Source organism: Vicia villosa, linkage group LG4 (assembly GCF_029867415.1).
Source record: "Vicia villosa cultivar HV-30 ecotype Madison, WI linkage group LG4, Vvil1.0, whole genome shotgun sequence".
NCBI lineage: Eukaryota > Viridiplantae > Streptophyta > Magnoliopsida > Fabales > Fabaceae > Vicia > Vicia villosa.
The window spans coordinates 197,230,869-197,247,299 of NC_081183.1; the positions used below are offsets into that span (position 1 = coordinate 197,230,869).

A 16,431-nucleotide genomic window follows, 5' to 3' on the forward strand; every position below is an offset into this window, starting at 1 on the left:
CAGAAACGCCGGTGTTTTGATGAAATTTAGGAGTCCTGCTCAAGTGAGGTGAGAGACTCTATAGACGACCGATGACGCTTGGGAGCAAGCGTATGGTTACAGTCAATCGTGTGTTGTGACCTTAATAAGCGTTTTGCTCTTTTGGGGTGTACATAATTATATTCCATTTTCTCCTCGGGAGAAAGAGCATTTATATAGGCCATTTGGACTTAAGATTTGAGTCATCTTAGTGACGTCAATCACCCATTCTTATTTGGGGAAGTTATTGACTACATATTTTTCAAGAGTTTGTGGAGACTCCCAATTTCTTTACTCACACGTTAAAGATACATTTGGGCGAGTCTCGTGTTATCGCCAGGTGACACGATTCCTAGGCGAGAGTGCCCTGGTTTAGGATTTCCAAAAACATAACACTACAACTTTCTATTTCTTTTCAAAATAAAAACAATGTTGCAACACATCATTGTGTAAAATCTAACGTGGCCTATTATATGTCTGCCTAAGTGTCAAAATTTGCCAACTGTTCCTCCACGTCATCTTCCATTAGAGAAAATTAACGGGATGAACCAAAATTGTGGATAAAAAATAGTAAGAAGACCATTATTCTAAGAATTTTTTGTGAAGAACTAAAATTGAATTATGATATATTTGTAGGGATTAAATCCTTAAATAATACGAATTAATTTATAAATAGCCTAATGATTAAAATTAAATAAATTGAATGTTGCATGTTGGATCTCACACTAGTACCTCTAATATTTCAAGTAAACTATCAAGTGCATACTACCTCATATTTATTTTAACTAGAAAATTATTTTTATAATTAAATGAATGTAAAAAAACAAAAACAAAATAAATTATGTGTATTAGCAATGACACGTGTCCAAGTTGTATATAAATTGAAGTTATCTTCAATTTGATTTTGATGTCACTGGTTGATCTGAACAACACTACTAACTAGTAACTTACAAGGGGGCTATGCCTATGGTGTTGCTTCCTTCCTCTTGTTCCTGTTTCGTTAGCGGCTCTCATCACTTTTGTCGCTCCCTCTCCGTAAGCTTTGCCTCAAAGCCAATAAAACGTTCTCCTTTCATCTGCAATGCTTCATGGCAAGAGGTCCTTACATTACATTACGTACTATTATCCTTTTTTCTTGCTTTCTACTATCATCTCACACCATCCTTAATTTTCCCATTCAATTCAAGCTTGCTGGAGTTTTACTATTCTCAGCCATTCCTTTCACTGCCGTCAAAGCTATAGCTAATAGTCCCCTAGGGGAATCGCTTCAGAGAAAAATGGAAGACACAAAGAAATTCGCTCTTCAAAACTCCTCCAAATTTAAGGCTCAGGCTCAAAGAGCAAGAAAAATGAGGTCTTTTTTTATATGTATCTTACGTTACACTGACACACGAACACGAGTAAAATTAAAATCTGTGCTCATGTTTTCAGCTTCTGGTACGGAGAAGGTCGGCCTCGTTGGCTTGGTCCTATTTCATATGGATACCCGTCACATCTTATTGGGGAACTTCCTGGGGATTATGGCTTTGACATTGCCGGCCTTGCCAAAGATCCAGTGGCGCTGCAGAAATATTTCAAGTATGTCATTTTCATTTACTTTCTTTATTCTGCAATGCTTGCAATACACTAGTGCTACTTTATATGTTTTAACCTAATTCATCATTATTAAGCTTTGAGTTATTGCATGCTCGCTGGGCTATGCTTGCATCTGTTGGTGCTTTGATTCCTGAGTTATTACACCTGTTGGGAGCCTTTCACTTTGTAGAGCCTGTTTGGTGGCGCGTTGGTTATTCAAAGCTCCAGGTTACCATGTTTTATCTCTTTCAAAATCTTTTGCTTATCACTTTCTTGAGCTTTACCATACACTAGTTTGTGCAATTAATAATATAATAATCATTCTCCATTTCCCATTCCATCAAGGGGAAAATTATACCTTAATGAATATTGGTTAGAAATTTTAGAAAGCTACAGATGCTCTATGACATACTCCCATCTGGATCCTGAATAATTGATTATAGCTTTTCACTTCTTTTGTGTCTTGTTATAATTTGTTTAATCATATGCTTGTTTCAATCCCTCCTCTCATATGAAACTTGTGATCCACACATGCAAATAAAAGTTAACTGGTACGAACAAGTATTTTAGTCATCTCCTTTTTTTCTAATGATAATGGGAGATAACAATACAACATCGTAACCTTTCTTTCTCATTACATGATGCTTTCCCTGTTCTTAAGGAAAATGAGAATCCATATACTAAGAATAGCTCGTCCCCTCACTTAATTACTCAAGAAGAATGCTTTCCAATGGAATGCACAAGCACAAAAGGCTCTTGATGAATTAGAGGCAGCAGTTAACACTCTACCAGTGTTAGCCATACCAGATTTTACCAAACAATTTGCAGTGGAAACAGACGCGTCATCGAGTGGTTTAGGGGCAGTGCTTTTACAAGATGGCAGGCCTCTCATGTTTTGGAGCAAGGCATGGCAATGGTCTTTGCTATTAAAAGGTGGCGACACTACCTTCTTGGAAGCAAATTTATCATCCGGACAGACCAACGAAGCTTGAAATTTCTCCAGGAACAAAAGTTATTGAATGCAAATCAGTTCATATGGGCTATGAAGCTAATGGGTTATGATTTCAATATAGACAGGGCAAAGAGAATGTAGCGGCGGATGCGCTACTCCGTGTAAAACTCTATTATAAAGGGAAGCTAGTCCTTTCTCATAAATCACAAAGAATTCCATTCATTCTAAAGGAACTGCATGACTCCCTTCTAGGTGGTCATTCGGGGTTCTTAAGGACATATAAGAAGGTTGCGAATGCAGTTTATTGGAGGGGAGTGAGAAATACCATTAAAGATTATATAGCAACTTATGAAGTTTGTCAATGAAATAAAGCTAGTACTTTGGCTAAAGCTGGCCTTTTGCAACTTCTCCCAATCCCCACTAAAGTGTGGGCAGACATTTCAATGGATTTTATTGGAGGATTACGCCAAGCCCATGGCACGGATACCATTTTGGTGCTTGTAGGCCGTCTCGCTAAATTTGCTTATTTTTTTTCCTTTAGCTCACCATTTCTACTCCAAGGATATGGCTGAAATAAAGATTCATTGATGAATTACAATTGTATTTGGGAGGTTTCACATTCCTTGAAAATCTGTAGGGTGTTTTCAATAAAATCAATAAAGTTTCATACTTACACAGTGGTCGATTCCTTACTGTGATATTGTTTCTTGATAAGTTCCTAGTTCCTGTTCTATCAGTTTTGTTTCACATTACATCTTTCATTATACTTTTGGTTTTAGCTCATGCATTGATTTGTCTTTCTCTCTTTTCCTTATCCCTAAACCAATAAATCTTTGGTAGTCTCTTTTCCATTATTGCACTTCATTAATTAAAACTAGTCGATCAGTTTTTACCTGCTTGAGAATAAATTCGGCTCAGTCTGACTTTGTATACATTTTTACCAAGCAAATAAATTGGTGAATTGTAATAATGCTGTTGACATTTCTTTCTTATGTGTCTTCCAATTTTCGACAGGGAGATACTCTAGATTACCTTGGCATCCCAGGTCTTCATTTAGCTGGAAGCCAGGGAGTGGTTGTGATTGCTATTTGCCAAGTACTCCTTATGGTAATGCTTGTATCACTATCCCCTTTGTCTTGTGAGCTCCTGACATTATTTATATCTTGTGACATTTGTCTTCCAGTTTTCCAGTTTGTTTGAGCCCATATGATGTTAGTGATGATGTGGTGTAGCACTTCTGGTTATTAGATTTTCAACTTAGTTGTACTGGATGAAGCAGATCCTTTTGATTCTACAAATGGAACATGTTTCATGGTTTGCAATGCTTCGTAGGCGTTCTCTTGAAATACCAGAATGCAACTATATTGTTTGCAAGTTAAATTCATTTCATACTCAAAGTTCAAGAAATTACTTTACTTTCATAAACCAAATTTGTATGGGTCAAAATAATAAGTTTCAGTATTTGGATGGAACTGCTTAACCATAAATATTGTTTCTTTTGGACAGTCCTTTGCGTCTGCAGATGGATTGGCTACTGTTATTACTAATTGAGATTCTTATTATAAAACAGGTTGGACCAGAATACGCTAGATATTGTGGGATAGAGGCATTGGAGCCTCTAGGGATATATCTGCCTGGTGATATAAACTACCCTGGAGGAGCATTGTTTGATCCCTTAAGTCTGTCCAAAGACCCTGAAGCTTTTGAAGATCTGAAGGTGAAAGAAATAAAAAATGGACGCTTGGCAATGATGGCTTGGTTAGGCTTCTTCATGCAAGCGGCAGTGACGGGTAAAGGTCCTGTACAAAACATTATGGATCACATCTCTGATCCTTTCCACAACAACTTGCTGGGGTCACTCAATTCAATGAAATTACACTAGGATCTGATATATATATCTATCTTGGATATTCTCCAAGAAGTTTTTCTCTCCAAAATTTTCAGCGGTATTTAATGTATCTTTATATAGGTTTTTTTCAATATACCTGTAGTCCTAACCAAGAGAATAAAGGTGGTCATAACCTATGACTGGCATAACTTGTAGACATCACATCACAGTTGTAGAATAAAGGTGCATCAATCAAGCGACAAAGACAAGCTGAGACAGTTTGGTCAGTGTTCTTGTTTAGAACACAATCCTAGGATTTGACCCTTGGTTAGGGGTGGTTACCATGATTGTCATCGCGATCTCGATAAAGATCATTGGGGCATGTAAAAAGCGTAAATCGTAGGATCGTAACTTAGATTGTAAGATCCCAACAAATAGACAAAATTATAGAAATAACTAGGAAAAATGGTTGGGAGTCTTTTACATTGGTTACATAACTAACTTTGAGTTAGTTAAGTGTTAGTTATATAACTAAGTGATATTACTTGTTCAACAAGTAATATCCTTCTCATTGTATATAAGCACTTTACCATATGGTAATAAACAAGAGATTTCCCTCATCTAACAAGTGGTATTACGAGCCCGATTCAAGGATTCTAGCGTGTTTCCTTCAATCATCAAACACAGTTTTTTGATTAAAGGTGGGAAATGTTGTTAATTTAGTTATCTTCTTCTTCCTTGTGTCTCATTATCCTTGCTCTTTCCATGTCGGATTCCTCAAAATTCTTGACCTCGACAATTTCCAAATTCGATGGTTTTATGATCATTTGGCCATGCTCATGGAGAATCTTCTACGATCCAAGGAGTATTAGGAAGTGGTTGAGCATGGCGTAATTGTTGCTCCATCAGATGCAACGCCTGAAAAAAAGAAACTTGTAGAAGAAAGCAAACTCAAAGATCTCAAGAATAAAAACTACTTGTTTCAAGCAATTGATAGGACAATTATTGAAACAATCTTGGTGCATGACACAACAAAGGACATTTGGGATTCCATGCGCAGGAAGTATCAAAGTTCTATAAAGGTGAATAGAGCTCAATTATTGGCCTTGCATCCAATAGGTTTCATAATTTTTTCTAAATTTGCCTTAATATTTCGACAATTACTCAATAGACCCCATGGATTTCTTAGACACCACGCGAGATTCCAAATTTGTCCTCTACTTCCGTGGATGCACATCCGGAAGCACCCTTATTTTGCAAAAAAATGATTCCTTTCGTAGATGCATCTACCAAACCGTTAAAAAACACAGTATAGATAGTTAAATTCACCTTATTTTAGTTAAGCAATCCTTCCGTAGATGAACCTACAAAACGTGGTGAAAACAAAGTGTTCCGTATATGCACCTATGGAACAGTCTGCTATATTTTCAAATCATGTTCATTTCACTCCAAAACTCAATATAAAGTAATGCATTGTAAGGATAATAGTAGGTAGACAAAAAAATACATCGTATCAATGATGTCGGTCATTATGTCGAGTAAGTCATCAAAATAACATACATAAACGAAATAAAAATACAGACATAAAAAAACAACAATCATCACTACTCTGTATGTCAGACATCATCCTGCGCCTCTCCTCTACCTCTGGCCCCGCCTCTGCGTCCACCATGCCCTCTGGTGGCTTTGCCTCTAGCGTCAAGTGCCCCACCAGTCCTGGCACGATGTCTACCGTACATAAATGCCTCATGTGCCAGCCTAATCATAACATCCACCACACGCCTCTGCTCATACCCTCAGGGAATAAACCATCTTCAATAGCTATCAGGCCCATGTCAGCCATCTGACGACACCGGGGAAGAAGATCCCGAGTGTGGTTCAACTCAGCCTGATGAGTCTGCAGAATCTTCCCATGGGCTGGTCTGGGCAGATCTCCAGGTGCAGTGGGAAGCATGTATGAGTTTGACACTCTGTAGTACAAGTGATGTACCCCTCGACACAGCTCCAGTCGTGCTCTGCATTCGTCGCCCGAGCCTCCCCAAGAACCATGTGATGCTCCCAGTCTATAAAGACCTCATCTAACTACCAACGGGTCATGAAGATAGGAGAAGAGATAATAGGGTTGCGAGGTATCGTTTGTGTGTAGCCAAACTGACGCATGACGTGCTCTAGAAGATAACGTACAATAATGGTCGAGCTGGCGGCCAACCATCCAGAGTATAGTGTTTTCTCATCAAACGGAACCATCTCACAGTCATAAGCATAACAGTCATATCTAACGTCCTCGACAGCCATGCGATCAAGTCCGCGCCTGTAAGGATCTGACACCTGGTTCCCTCTGAGGGGGCTGAATGCACTGGCACACGACATGAGCTCAGTGTAGGTAGGCACCTCTCCCCAGCCAATAATGTCTGGGAAGTGCTGTAGTATCCAAGCCTGCAAAAAAACACGGTTATTTTAATATACTATCACAAATATATAATAAGTAGAAGGGTATAAGATTGTTGCCACCAAAAGGGTACAGCTGCCTGCCATTGTCCTTGCCTTCCACAAGCATCCCTCTCCGAGTCTGTAGTAGTTGTACGGAGTACAACCGCTCCCTAGTTATACTCTCGGATAGGTGTTGTATTCGATAAGTACCTGAGGTAGACGACGTCTGTGTACGTCGAGCCTGTGTCCACAAAGAGCTGAGTGCCTATCAAATATAGGAAGTAACATCTCAGCGCCTGCTTTATGTGTATATCTGCCTCTACCTCGTTACCAAAAGCCTCATGTGCCGCACGCAGCGCTTCATCATATCTCCGCTGCAAGAAAGAAAGTCTCACGTGCATCCCGCGGGTCCTCTCCACCTCATCAAGCGCGTCAGTAGGATCAGCCCCCAGCTCCGCAATCAACATCTCCATCGTTTCCTCCTTCGTCACCCTACCTTGATCAAGGAAGATACCCCTGATAGGTAGATGTAGGAGGCATGCCACATCATCAAGTGTGATGGTAATCTCACCGTGAGGAAGATGAAATGAGGAAGTCTTCTGATGCCATCTCTCCGCAAATTCCATCAGCATCCCGTTAGGTATCGTCACGTAGCCAACCTGACAGAGGTCCCTCAGGCCAGAAGCTGATAGTACATCTTGGAACCAACGCTGGTCAGGTTGCGCGATACTGACAATCTTTCGGGCATGGTTGTAGAACCTCTGGGGATCCCTCTCCTGAAATTTTTTAAAAATAAAACGGTTATTAATAATCTAAATCAGAAACTAAAGAAAGTAAATTAATAAGTAATTACCAAAGAAAAATTACATCTTCCTCCCAGATACGCCTAGCTGCATGATCTACATACCCAGTCAGTCAACAGGGATGCGTCTACAGGGCCCCCGGTACCAAACAAGCTCCGACACCGACGTCTTCATGAAGCTCCGGTGGCACAGAAGTAGAAGTAGAAGAAGTGCCCTGACGACGTCTGCGGGGGGTGGCATCTGTGCGAAACCCTTAGCATCAACATCATCCTAAGGCCTCCGTGGTGTAGTAGTAGATGCATGGGGTGGGCTAAGAAATTCACAATATTTCACCCAGATTTGAGACGAAATATTAAAAAAGGTAAAATAAATAACAATTTTGTATTATGTCTAAAATCCATCTCAATGCCTATATATACAATGAAAATTGTCTATGTATTTCACATGACTTTTAGACAGATTTTTCAAAAAAAATAATAAGTCTATTTCGTCCCAAATTTTTGTTTTAAAATATCATTTTTTTTAATAATGTCAAAACTACATGCAATTCATTCATCACCATGTATAATTATTTTAGTCTCCATTATTTTTTTTGCCCCTATTATCTTTATAATTTAGTTTATCTTAGCGTTCATTCTAAAATTTTGGTTTGGCTCTGCCACTGGATGGGGAAGCAACGGGAAAAAGCCATATCAAAGCATGTCTTATGGAGACCAAAGAAAATCTTGAGCTGATTCACTTAGATGTGTGAGAACCTATCAAGCCTGCATCAAAAGGTGGAAACATGTACTTCATCACATTCACAAATGACTTCAGTAGAAAAACTCAGATATGCTTCCCACATGAGAAAACTGGTGGCTTTGGTGTTTTCAAACTATTCAAAGCATTAATAGCAAAAGAGTCATGTCAATACATTAAATGTCTTAGGACAGATAGAGGACAAAAGTTTACATCCAATGTTTGTTATTTTTATTTTTGCAGTCTTCATGGTATCAAGAGGCAATTGACAACTGCCTACACTCCACAACAAAATGGAGTGTGAGGGAGAAAGAATACAACTTTGATAAATGTGATCATAAGCATGATGACATGTAGAAAAATTCCCAAAAATTCCCTCCATTCTCTTTTATAAGTAAATCTTATTTTTTAGGTTCATTCAATAAATAATGTATTTGGACTACATATAGACTAGATACATCATTTATTGAATGAACCTAAAAAGTATAATTTGCTTATAAAAGAGAATGGAGGGAGTAGGTGTGAAAGGTGTTAGGTGTGTGCATTTGGTAGTAAGTGAGGAATCCAAGGCATACAAGCTTTATGATCCAATTGAGAAAAAGATTATGATAACTAAGGTTGTGGTATTTGAAGAATCTGAAGGAAGGGAATTAGACAAGAGTAACAAGAAGAAGAGAGCTCAATCACTTAGCAATGGTGATAGTGAAGAATAAAATATGGAGAAAAATGAAATGAGGTAGCAGATGGTGAAGTGCACATTATATATGATACTCAATGTAACTCCCTAGATCATTTTTAGGATTATCGACTGACCCCTCAAACCAACACGATACTTTTTAACATGATTTGTCCTCACTCACACGCTTCCTGGGAAACTTCCCAGAAGGGCACCCATCCAAATACAACTCCAAGTCAAGCACACTTGACTGTGGAGTTCTTATCTATTAGGCTACCGAAAAAAAGATGCATCTTTTTGGTATAGATAGTACCAATCAATCTTTATAAGCCTTCCTTCAATTATGCAATCCCACACATGCACAACCTTATGATCCCTCTTATTGCGATGTTAATTCGACGACCACTCCTCTCCCTCTCCGGCCTTGGGAGTGTCTCATTGTCCTACCTCGTACACCGATATCCACTCTTCGCCCTCGTTGGCATCAGGTGTTACATGCCCACCAACTTCGACTTGGTTCATCCCCAAACCACATCGTACTGGGAGAGGTATGCTCTGATACTATTTGTAATGCCTCATACTGCTTTCAGGATTACCGACTGATCCTACAAACCAACACAGATTTTTTCAACATGCTCTGTCCTTACTCGCACGCTTTCTGAGAAACTTCACAAAAGGTCACACAAATTTGTCTTTTAGCAGCACCCCTACTAAAGCGCTTTTTGGAGAAAGCGCTGGCATAGGTTTCACTAAAAACAAAATAAAAAAACACGCAAAAAAAGCGCTCTTAAAGGGGGGGTACGAAAGCGCTTTCTAAAAGCGCTCTTATAGGGGGGGTACGAAAGCGCTTTCAAAAAGCGCTCTTATAGGGGGGGTACGAAAGCGCTTTCAAAAAGCGCTCTTATAGGTGGCTTATGAAAGCGCTTTCAGAAGCGCTCTTAAAGGAGGGGGGGTACGAAAGCGCTTTTACCCTAAAAAGCGCTGGTAAAGGCAGGGCTACCAGAGCGCTTTCTAAAAGTGCTTTCATAACTGTTTCGTCAATTAAAATTTTTAAAATCCAAATAATAGCTGTTTCATAATCCCTAATTTTCTTTCACTGCCATCGCTGCCCAGAACGAAGAAACACTGCCATCTACAAAGAACTCCATAGAAACTCCATAGAAACGCTGCCATCTATTAAGAGAAGACGAAGACGAAGCTAGAACGAATACGAATTCGAGAAGACCGTATCTCATCCTCAAAACCACCCAGAAAAACAAATACGAAGAGAAGACGAAGCTATAACGAAGAACAACCCTTGCCCAGAAAACGAAGACGAAGGTACACGATTTATTGGTTATTCGCGATATCGCCAATATGTTTTCTTGTGATTTTGTAGTTTTCTCTAGGAATGTGTAACTGTAAAGAATTTGGTTGTGTTTGTGTTCTCCTTAATATTGTTTGTGTTTGTGATTTTTTTACAGTTAATATTGTAGTTTTCTCTTGAATTTGATTATATAAATCCTTATGATTCCACATCGCGAATAAACAAAGTGCTTTTTCCTGAGTATATTATATTAGGTGTTCTCTTTTGCTTCTATGTTGTAACTGGGCATTGGATAATGGCACTGTTTTTGACATTTGAAAGATGAATGCAATCGTTTTCTATGCTAATACTCACATTAGCATAGTTATGTGTCGGGTTTGAGTATAACTATTGGTGGTTCTTTTTGCTAAGTGTTTGATAATCCATATATTGTATTAGATTGGGTTTGAATGATATTGTGCTTCTCTTTGAGTTTTGGTTTTGGTTCATGTTCATGGCTGCCCGAGTTCGTTGTGTAAGACATGTTTGAAGTGAACTTAAGTATGCGTTAATAGGTTGGTGTAGTGGCTTCCCGGTTTCTAAGTTAATTGATTCAAAGGTGGTTGGAATTGATCTCATGTTTTGAAGTGGAATTAAGTCATATTTTGTATTGATATTATTTGATTTTGATTCTAAAGACATCGTTGAGCTTTGATATTTGAATATGCATGATTTTGGTTGATCGATAGATCTTTTGGCTATGGTTGAGTTTACTTTCTTTCATCTTGAACTTGTTTGAAGTGAATTTTGAGAGCCAATTTATACGTATATCATGGCTGTCCGGGATGTTGGTTTAGGGATTTAGAACTTGTTTTGAACCCAATTTCTCATGGTAGAACACAATCCTACCAAGAAAAGAAAGAGACGTTAGTGATAAAGGTAATAGTATACATATTCCGACTAATTTGCTTTATTCAATTTGTACCGATTGTTTTATTCAATAGTATAGTACTTATTCAATTTTGGTGCATATTCTCGTTTTGTACATAACTTTTGAACCATGTATCTGTTTGTCGACTTCTTTACATGTAACTATACTATTTTGACGATTCCGGAGCTGCTCATGCACTTATCTTTAAATTTTGGGACTGTTTTTTTATCGGTTTTGCTTCTGCCCGTAATCAAAAGTCGGGCTTACGGTCTGAACTTTGGAAAACCGAATTTATTTTTGAGTCCGTGGGGACGTTTTACCATAGCCATGTAAATTTTGTTCAATTCCGACAACTTTCTTTTTTGACGCTTATTTTGATTTGTACCGATTTCGTTTCCGATTTACTTGTACATGCATGGTTTGACTTCCATTTGACTTGTATAGATTGTTAGCTTATTAATAGTGTACTAATGTGCTTTAGTTTGTTTGATACAGGTTCAATGGCTCCGGATAGAGATGCTCCACCTGAAAACTCACAAGAAAACTCACAAGAAAGAGATGCTCCGGATACAAATGCTCCACCTGATACTGAAGCAAAAGAAGTTGCACGAGGCATCACCATTATGAAGGGAATCATTCGACCTAGAGACCAAGGATTAGTATACCATTTGGAATGGAATTCTGAAAACCAACCAATTGGTCCTAATTCTGCAAAGTTGACAAGCTACATTGGTACACTTGTTCGTATGCATATTCCAGTCTCCGTAGCTAAATGGAATCTGAAAAGCGAAGAGTTGGATGCGAAAAAAAAAGCGATTTGGGACGAGCTTCAGGTATATATCATATATGGTTGTTGTTATTATCTTGACGATAAATTGTTTAAATTACTTATACTAACACACTATGCGTATGTTTTTTTGCAGAGGACTTTTGAGATACCAGATGATCGTAGACGCTACATACTTAGTTTGACCGGAAAAAGATATAGAGGGTGGAAAACTTTTTTGACAAACACCTATCTTAAGGATAAAGATGGAAACTTTCTTGAAGAGGCACCGGGACGGCCAAAAAAGTATGAGATCTTCATTGATGAAAAAGATTGCGTTGAGTTTATAAATCAAAGAGATGAAGATTTTTGGAAAAGGAGTGCCACGAATAGTGCGAGAGCATCCAAACCCGCGTATCCATACAAAAAAGGGCGTTTGGGATATGCACGCTTAGAGGATAAAATTGTAAGTAAATAGAAATGCGTTTTAATTAATTGTCTAAATGTGTTTTATTTGACGATTTTATCATTTGTGTCAATGCATAGTTAGAGGAGAATAAAAGTGAGGAAACTTCACTTCCTGTACATGTGTTGTGGAAGGAAGCTCGTGTGGGCAAGAATCAAGCTGTCGATCCCGATGTTCAGAGAGTTTATACTGAATGTGTAAGTATAATACTGTGTCTTTAATTAGTCAGTTAAGTGTTTTTTAATATATAAATGATTTTTTATCTCCACTAATAATTATTGAGATGTAAATGAATTACAGGAGACCTTGTCGCAATCGGTGTCCACCGGTGAGGACCAGGATGATAGGAGCGTACTTAATAGAGCTCTAGATGCTCCTGAGTATCCCGATCGGGTGAGGGGTAAGGGTCATGGTGTGACTCCAACCTCTTTTTACAAGCATCCTAGGAGAAGAAATCCTACCAATCAAGAAGTGTTGCAAAAATTGCAGGAATTGCAAGCACAAGTCTCTGAATTGCAAAGAGATAAAGATATGTATATGAGAGAAAAGTGCAATACTGCATCGGTGAAAGAAACTAGTGATAAAGCTAGTTTCAACTGTCAAAGAAAACTTCCCGAGGTAATTATAAATTTCTTTTCCTTACAAATTGTTCTATTTTATTAACGATAATGACTTTATATTTACTATTGGTTTAGGGCATTTCTTCTTGCCAACTATACTTATCGGCACCGTATTATCGCCTAGTTGGCAAGGGAAAAGTGCACAACACTGTGGGAGATTTACTTCACCATTGACCTCTCCCGAATGGACACCTGAAAGTATCAGTTGATGTTGTATTAGATCATGATGCGGTGCTACCGGTACCTGACATGGTCTCAGAGACAACATTGATGCGAGATGCAATAGGGTCATTTGTTGCATGGCCCTCGGAGCTCATTATCATTGGTGATGAGGTATATTCAAAACCATTATGAATCATTTAGTTTTCGAATGTCAATTCTGCACCGTTACATTAATTATTTTTTACATTTTAATTTTAGACTGCTCCTACAAAACCCGCAATTAAGGGCAAAGGGATTTTACAGGAGGAAGAGTCTGTTGCATCACTAAAAGAGGTACATTTAAGGAGTTAATATATAATTTGAATCTAAATTGCATGATTTTATATTTTATCGATCGTTATATGATTTTTAGGCATCTGCTCGGGGGTCACAACAAGTGACACAGGAAGTTCGTAGCGTACCACCTAAGGGTCCTCCGAAGCAAGCGGCAAAAAAAGGTGGTGCTTTTGTGGCTCGATACCGGACGATGCTCGGAACACTTGTTGATATGTCCGATTTGAAGGAAGGTGCTCTCCGTCAAATCAATATGGAGGAAGGTATCTTTGGTGTTGAATTCATGTCACATATTGCAATAGATGACTTGGAAGAGATTTTTACGCAAGAACAACTAGGCGTCGCTAATATGCACTCGTACATCCGGTAATATTCACTCATCTGATATATTATTTAATTAGTCGAACAATTTATTTACACATTATGTTTATTATGTTTTTCATTCATCCGGTAATATACACTAATATGCACTCATACATCCGGTTATTCACTCATCCGCTAATATGCTTATAATGTTTTTATTTAAGGTTGTTGCATGACAGAGTGTTGCGCGGGACTGCATTGTCAAACAGATTTCGTTTCGTGTCTTCCGCCCATTGCAGCGGAATGACAATTGCTTCGGAACCGGAATCAGTTAGACAGCGCTTAGTCAATAGATTCATGTCATCCGACAATACATAAAGTCTGATTCTTTGGGTGTATAATACCCGACCAGTAGGGTTAGTTTCTCATTCTTGGTTCATCTAATCTCTGTTTCTTTTGTGTATAGCAAAATTTTCATATAACCTATTGTTTTAATTTATAGAGCACACTGGTTGTTGCTTGCTATCAACCCTATAAGAGAAGTGGTGTATTATCTGAATTCGGTAAATGGTGACTGGACCAATTATCCGGCTATGAAGGAAATCATTGATTTGTAAGTGGGATCGTTCTAAATATTCGTGTATATTTAATTATTTGTGAGATTGATCTAAACATATGCTTTTATATATTTGTTAGATCAATACAAGTGTTCCGAAGTCAACGAGACGCACAGGTATCCCGGACTAAATCAAACAACATTACTTGGATCAAAGTGCAGGTACATTATTTTTCACAATTTTGCTTATAATATTTATGCTACTTGATAAAATAAGACAACTATAAAATCTTATTTGTTTTTCTATGTAGTGTCCGATACAGCGGAACAGTTCAGACTGCAGATACTTTGTTTTGAGGTTTATGAAAGAAATCCTTCAAATGAATCAATTAGAGATTCCAATCACGGTATGGATTTATAACTTAATTAGATAACTTCTTATAATTTATTACATTTAACTAAATCATTCATATTATGTTTTTATTCTGTAGTACTTTGACGAATTCCGTGCTGCTACATACACGAGACTTAAGTTGGAAGAAATCAAAGAGGAATTGTGTCAATTTTATATTCATCAGCTATTCATGTAGTAGGATTTGTGTCGATTTTAAGAGAATATTATAGTACTCTAGGATATATGGTTACTAACTTTGTTCATATTGGTGCCAATTAATATTTGAAGTATAATATTGTTGATGTTAGAGATTTAGTTTGATTGACATAATGATGTATATATATAATTTTGGATATTATAATGGTATTATATTAGTATATATATAGACCTACCTATGGTTGAAAATATATCGTCGAAAATATATTACAGGTCGAAAATATTACAGGTTGAAAATATATTACAGGTCGAAAATATTATAGGTCGATCTGGGAGGCTGAAATTATAGGCTGCACTTTAAAATATCTCATTTAGCAACGACAGCGCTTTTAAAAAGCGCTCTTAAAGGTCCACATACAAAAGCGCTTTGTTACAAAAAGCGCTGCCAAAGATTAAAAATAAGAAGAAAAAAAAATACGCAACCTACCAAAGCGCTTTTGGAAAAGCGCTCTAGTAGGGGGGCTACCAGAGCGCTTTTTCCAACAAAAGCGCTCTTATAGGGGGTCTACCAGAGCGCTTTTTCCAGAAAAAGCGCTCTTATAGGGGGGTCTACCAGAGCGCTTTTTCTGTAAAAAGCGCTCTTATAGGGTGGGTCTACCAGAGCGCTTTCAAAAGCGCTTTCGTTACCTACGCCAGCGCTGGCTTTGAGAGCGCTTTAAAGCGCTGTTAAAGGCCAAAAAAAGCGCTTTAGAAGCCCTTTCGTGTTGTAGTGAATGGTGATAGTGAAGAATAAAATATGGAGAAAAATGAAATGAGGTAGCAGATGGTGAAGTGCACATTATATATGATACTCAATGTAACTCCCTAGATCATTTTTAGGATTATCGACTGACCCCACAAACCAACACGATACTTTTCAACATGATTTGTCCTCACTCACACGCTTCCTGGGAAACTTCCCAGAAGGGCACCCATCCAAATACAACTCCAAGTCAAGCACACTTGACTGTGGAGTTCTTATCTATTAGGCTATCGAAAAAAAGATGCATCTTGTTGGTATAGATAGTACCAATCAATCTTTATAATCCTTCCTTCAATTATGCAATCCCACACATGCACAACCTTATGATCCCTCTTATTGCGATGTTAATTCGACGACCACTCCTCTCCCTCTCCGGCCTTGGGAGTGTCTCATTGTCCTACCTCGTGCACCGATATCCACTCTCCGCCCTCGTTGGCATCAGGTGTTACATGCCCACCAACTTCGACTTGGTTCATCCCCAAACCACATCGTACTGGGAGATGTATGCTCTGATACTATTTGTAATGCCTCATACTGCTTTCAGGATTACCGACTGATCCTACAAACCAACACAAATCTTTTCAACATGCTCTGTCCTTACTCGCACGCTTTCTGAGAAACTTCACAAAAGGTCACC

At 38.3% G+C, this 16,431-nt stretch overlaps 2 protein-coding genes across 3 annotated transcripts; one reads left to right on the top strand and one right to left on the bottom strand.

The window, feature by feature from the left end:
- Positions 1–937: 937 nt before the first annotated feature.
- On the top strand, positions 938–4,582 carry LOC131596718 (chlorophyll a-b binding protein 7, chloroplastic). Of its 2 annotated transcripts, XM_058869461.1 has the most exons (6): positions 938–1,116; positions 1,206–1,372; positions 1,450–1,596; positions 1,689–1,821; positions 3,560–3,652; positions 4,116–4,582. In XM_058869461.1, exons 1-6 carry the CDS (start codon positions 979–981, stop codon positions 4,425–4,427), a joined length of 990 nt encoding a protein of 329 aa, XP_058725444.1. In that variant the 5' UTR covers positions 938–978; the 3' UTR covers positions 4,428–4,582. The 2 variants fall into 2 exon arrangements, with proteins under 2 accessions (XP_058725444.1, XP_058725445.1); XM_058869462.1 differs by lacking the exon at positions 3,560–3,652.
- A 1,407-nt stretch (positions 4,583–5,989) lies between these two features.
- Positions 5,990–9,542, bottom strand: LOC131598662 (uncharacterized). The gene is made up of 4 exons (XM_058871243.1): positions 9,468–9,542; positions 7,127–7,579; positions 6,558–6,809; positions 5,990–6,157 (listed from the first exon to the last, which is right to left on the bottom strand). The coding sequence occupies exons 1-4, from the start codon at positions 9,540–9,542 to the stop codon at positions 5,990–5,992; spliced, it is 948 nt and encodes a 315-aa protein (XP_058727226.1).
- Positions 9,543–16,431: the final 6,889 nt, after the last annotated feature.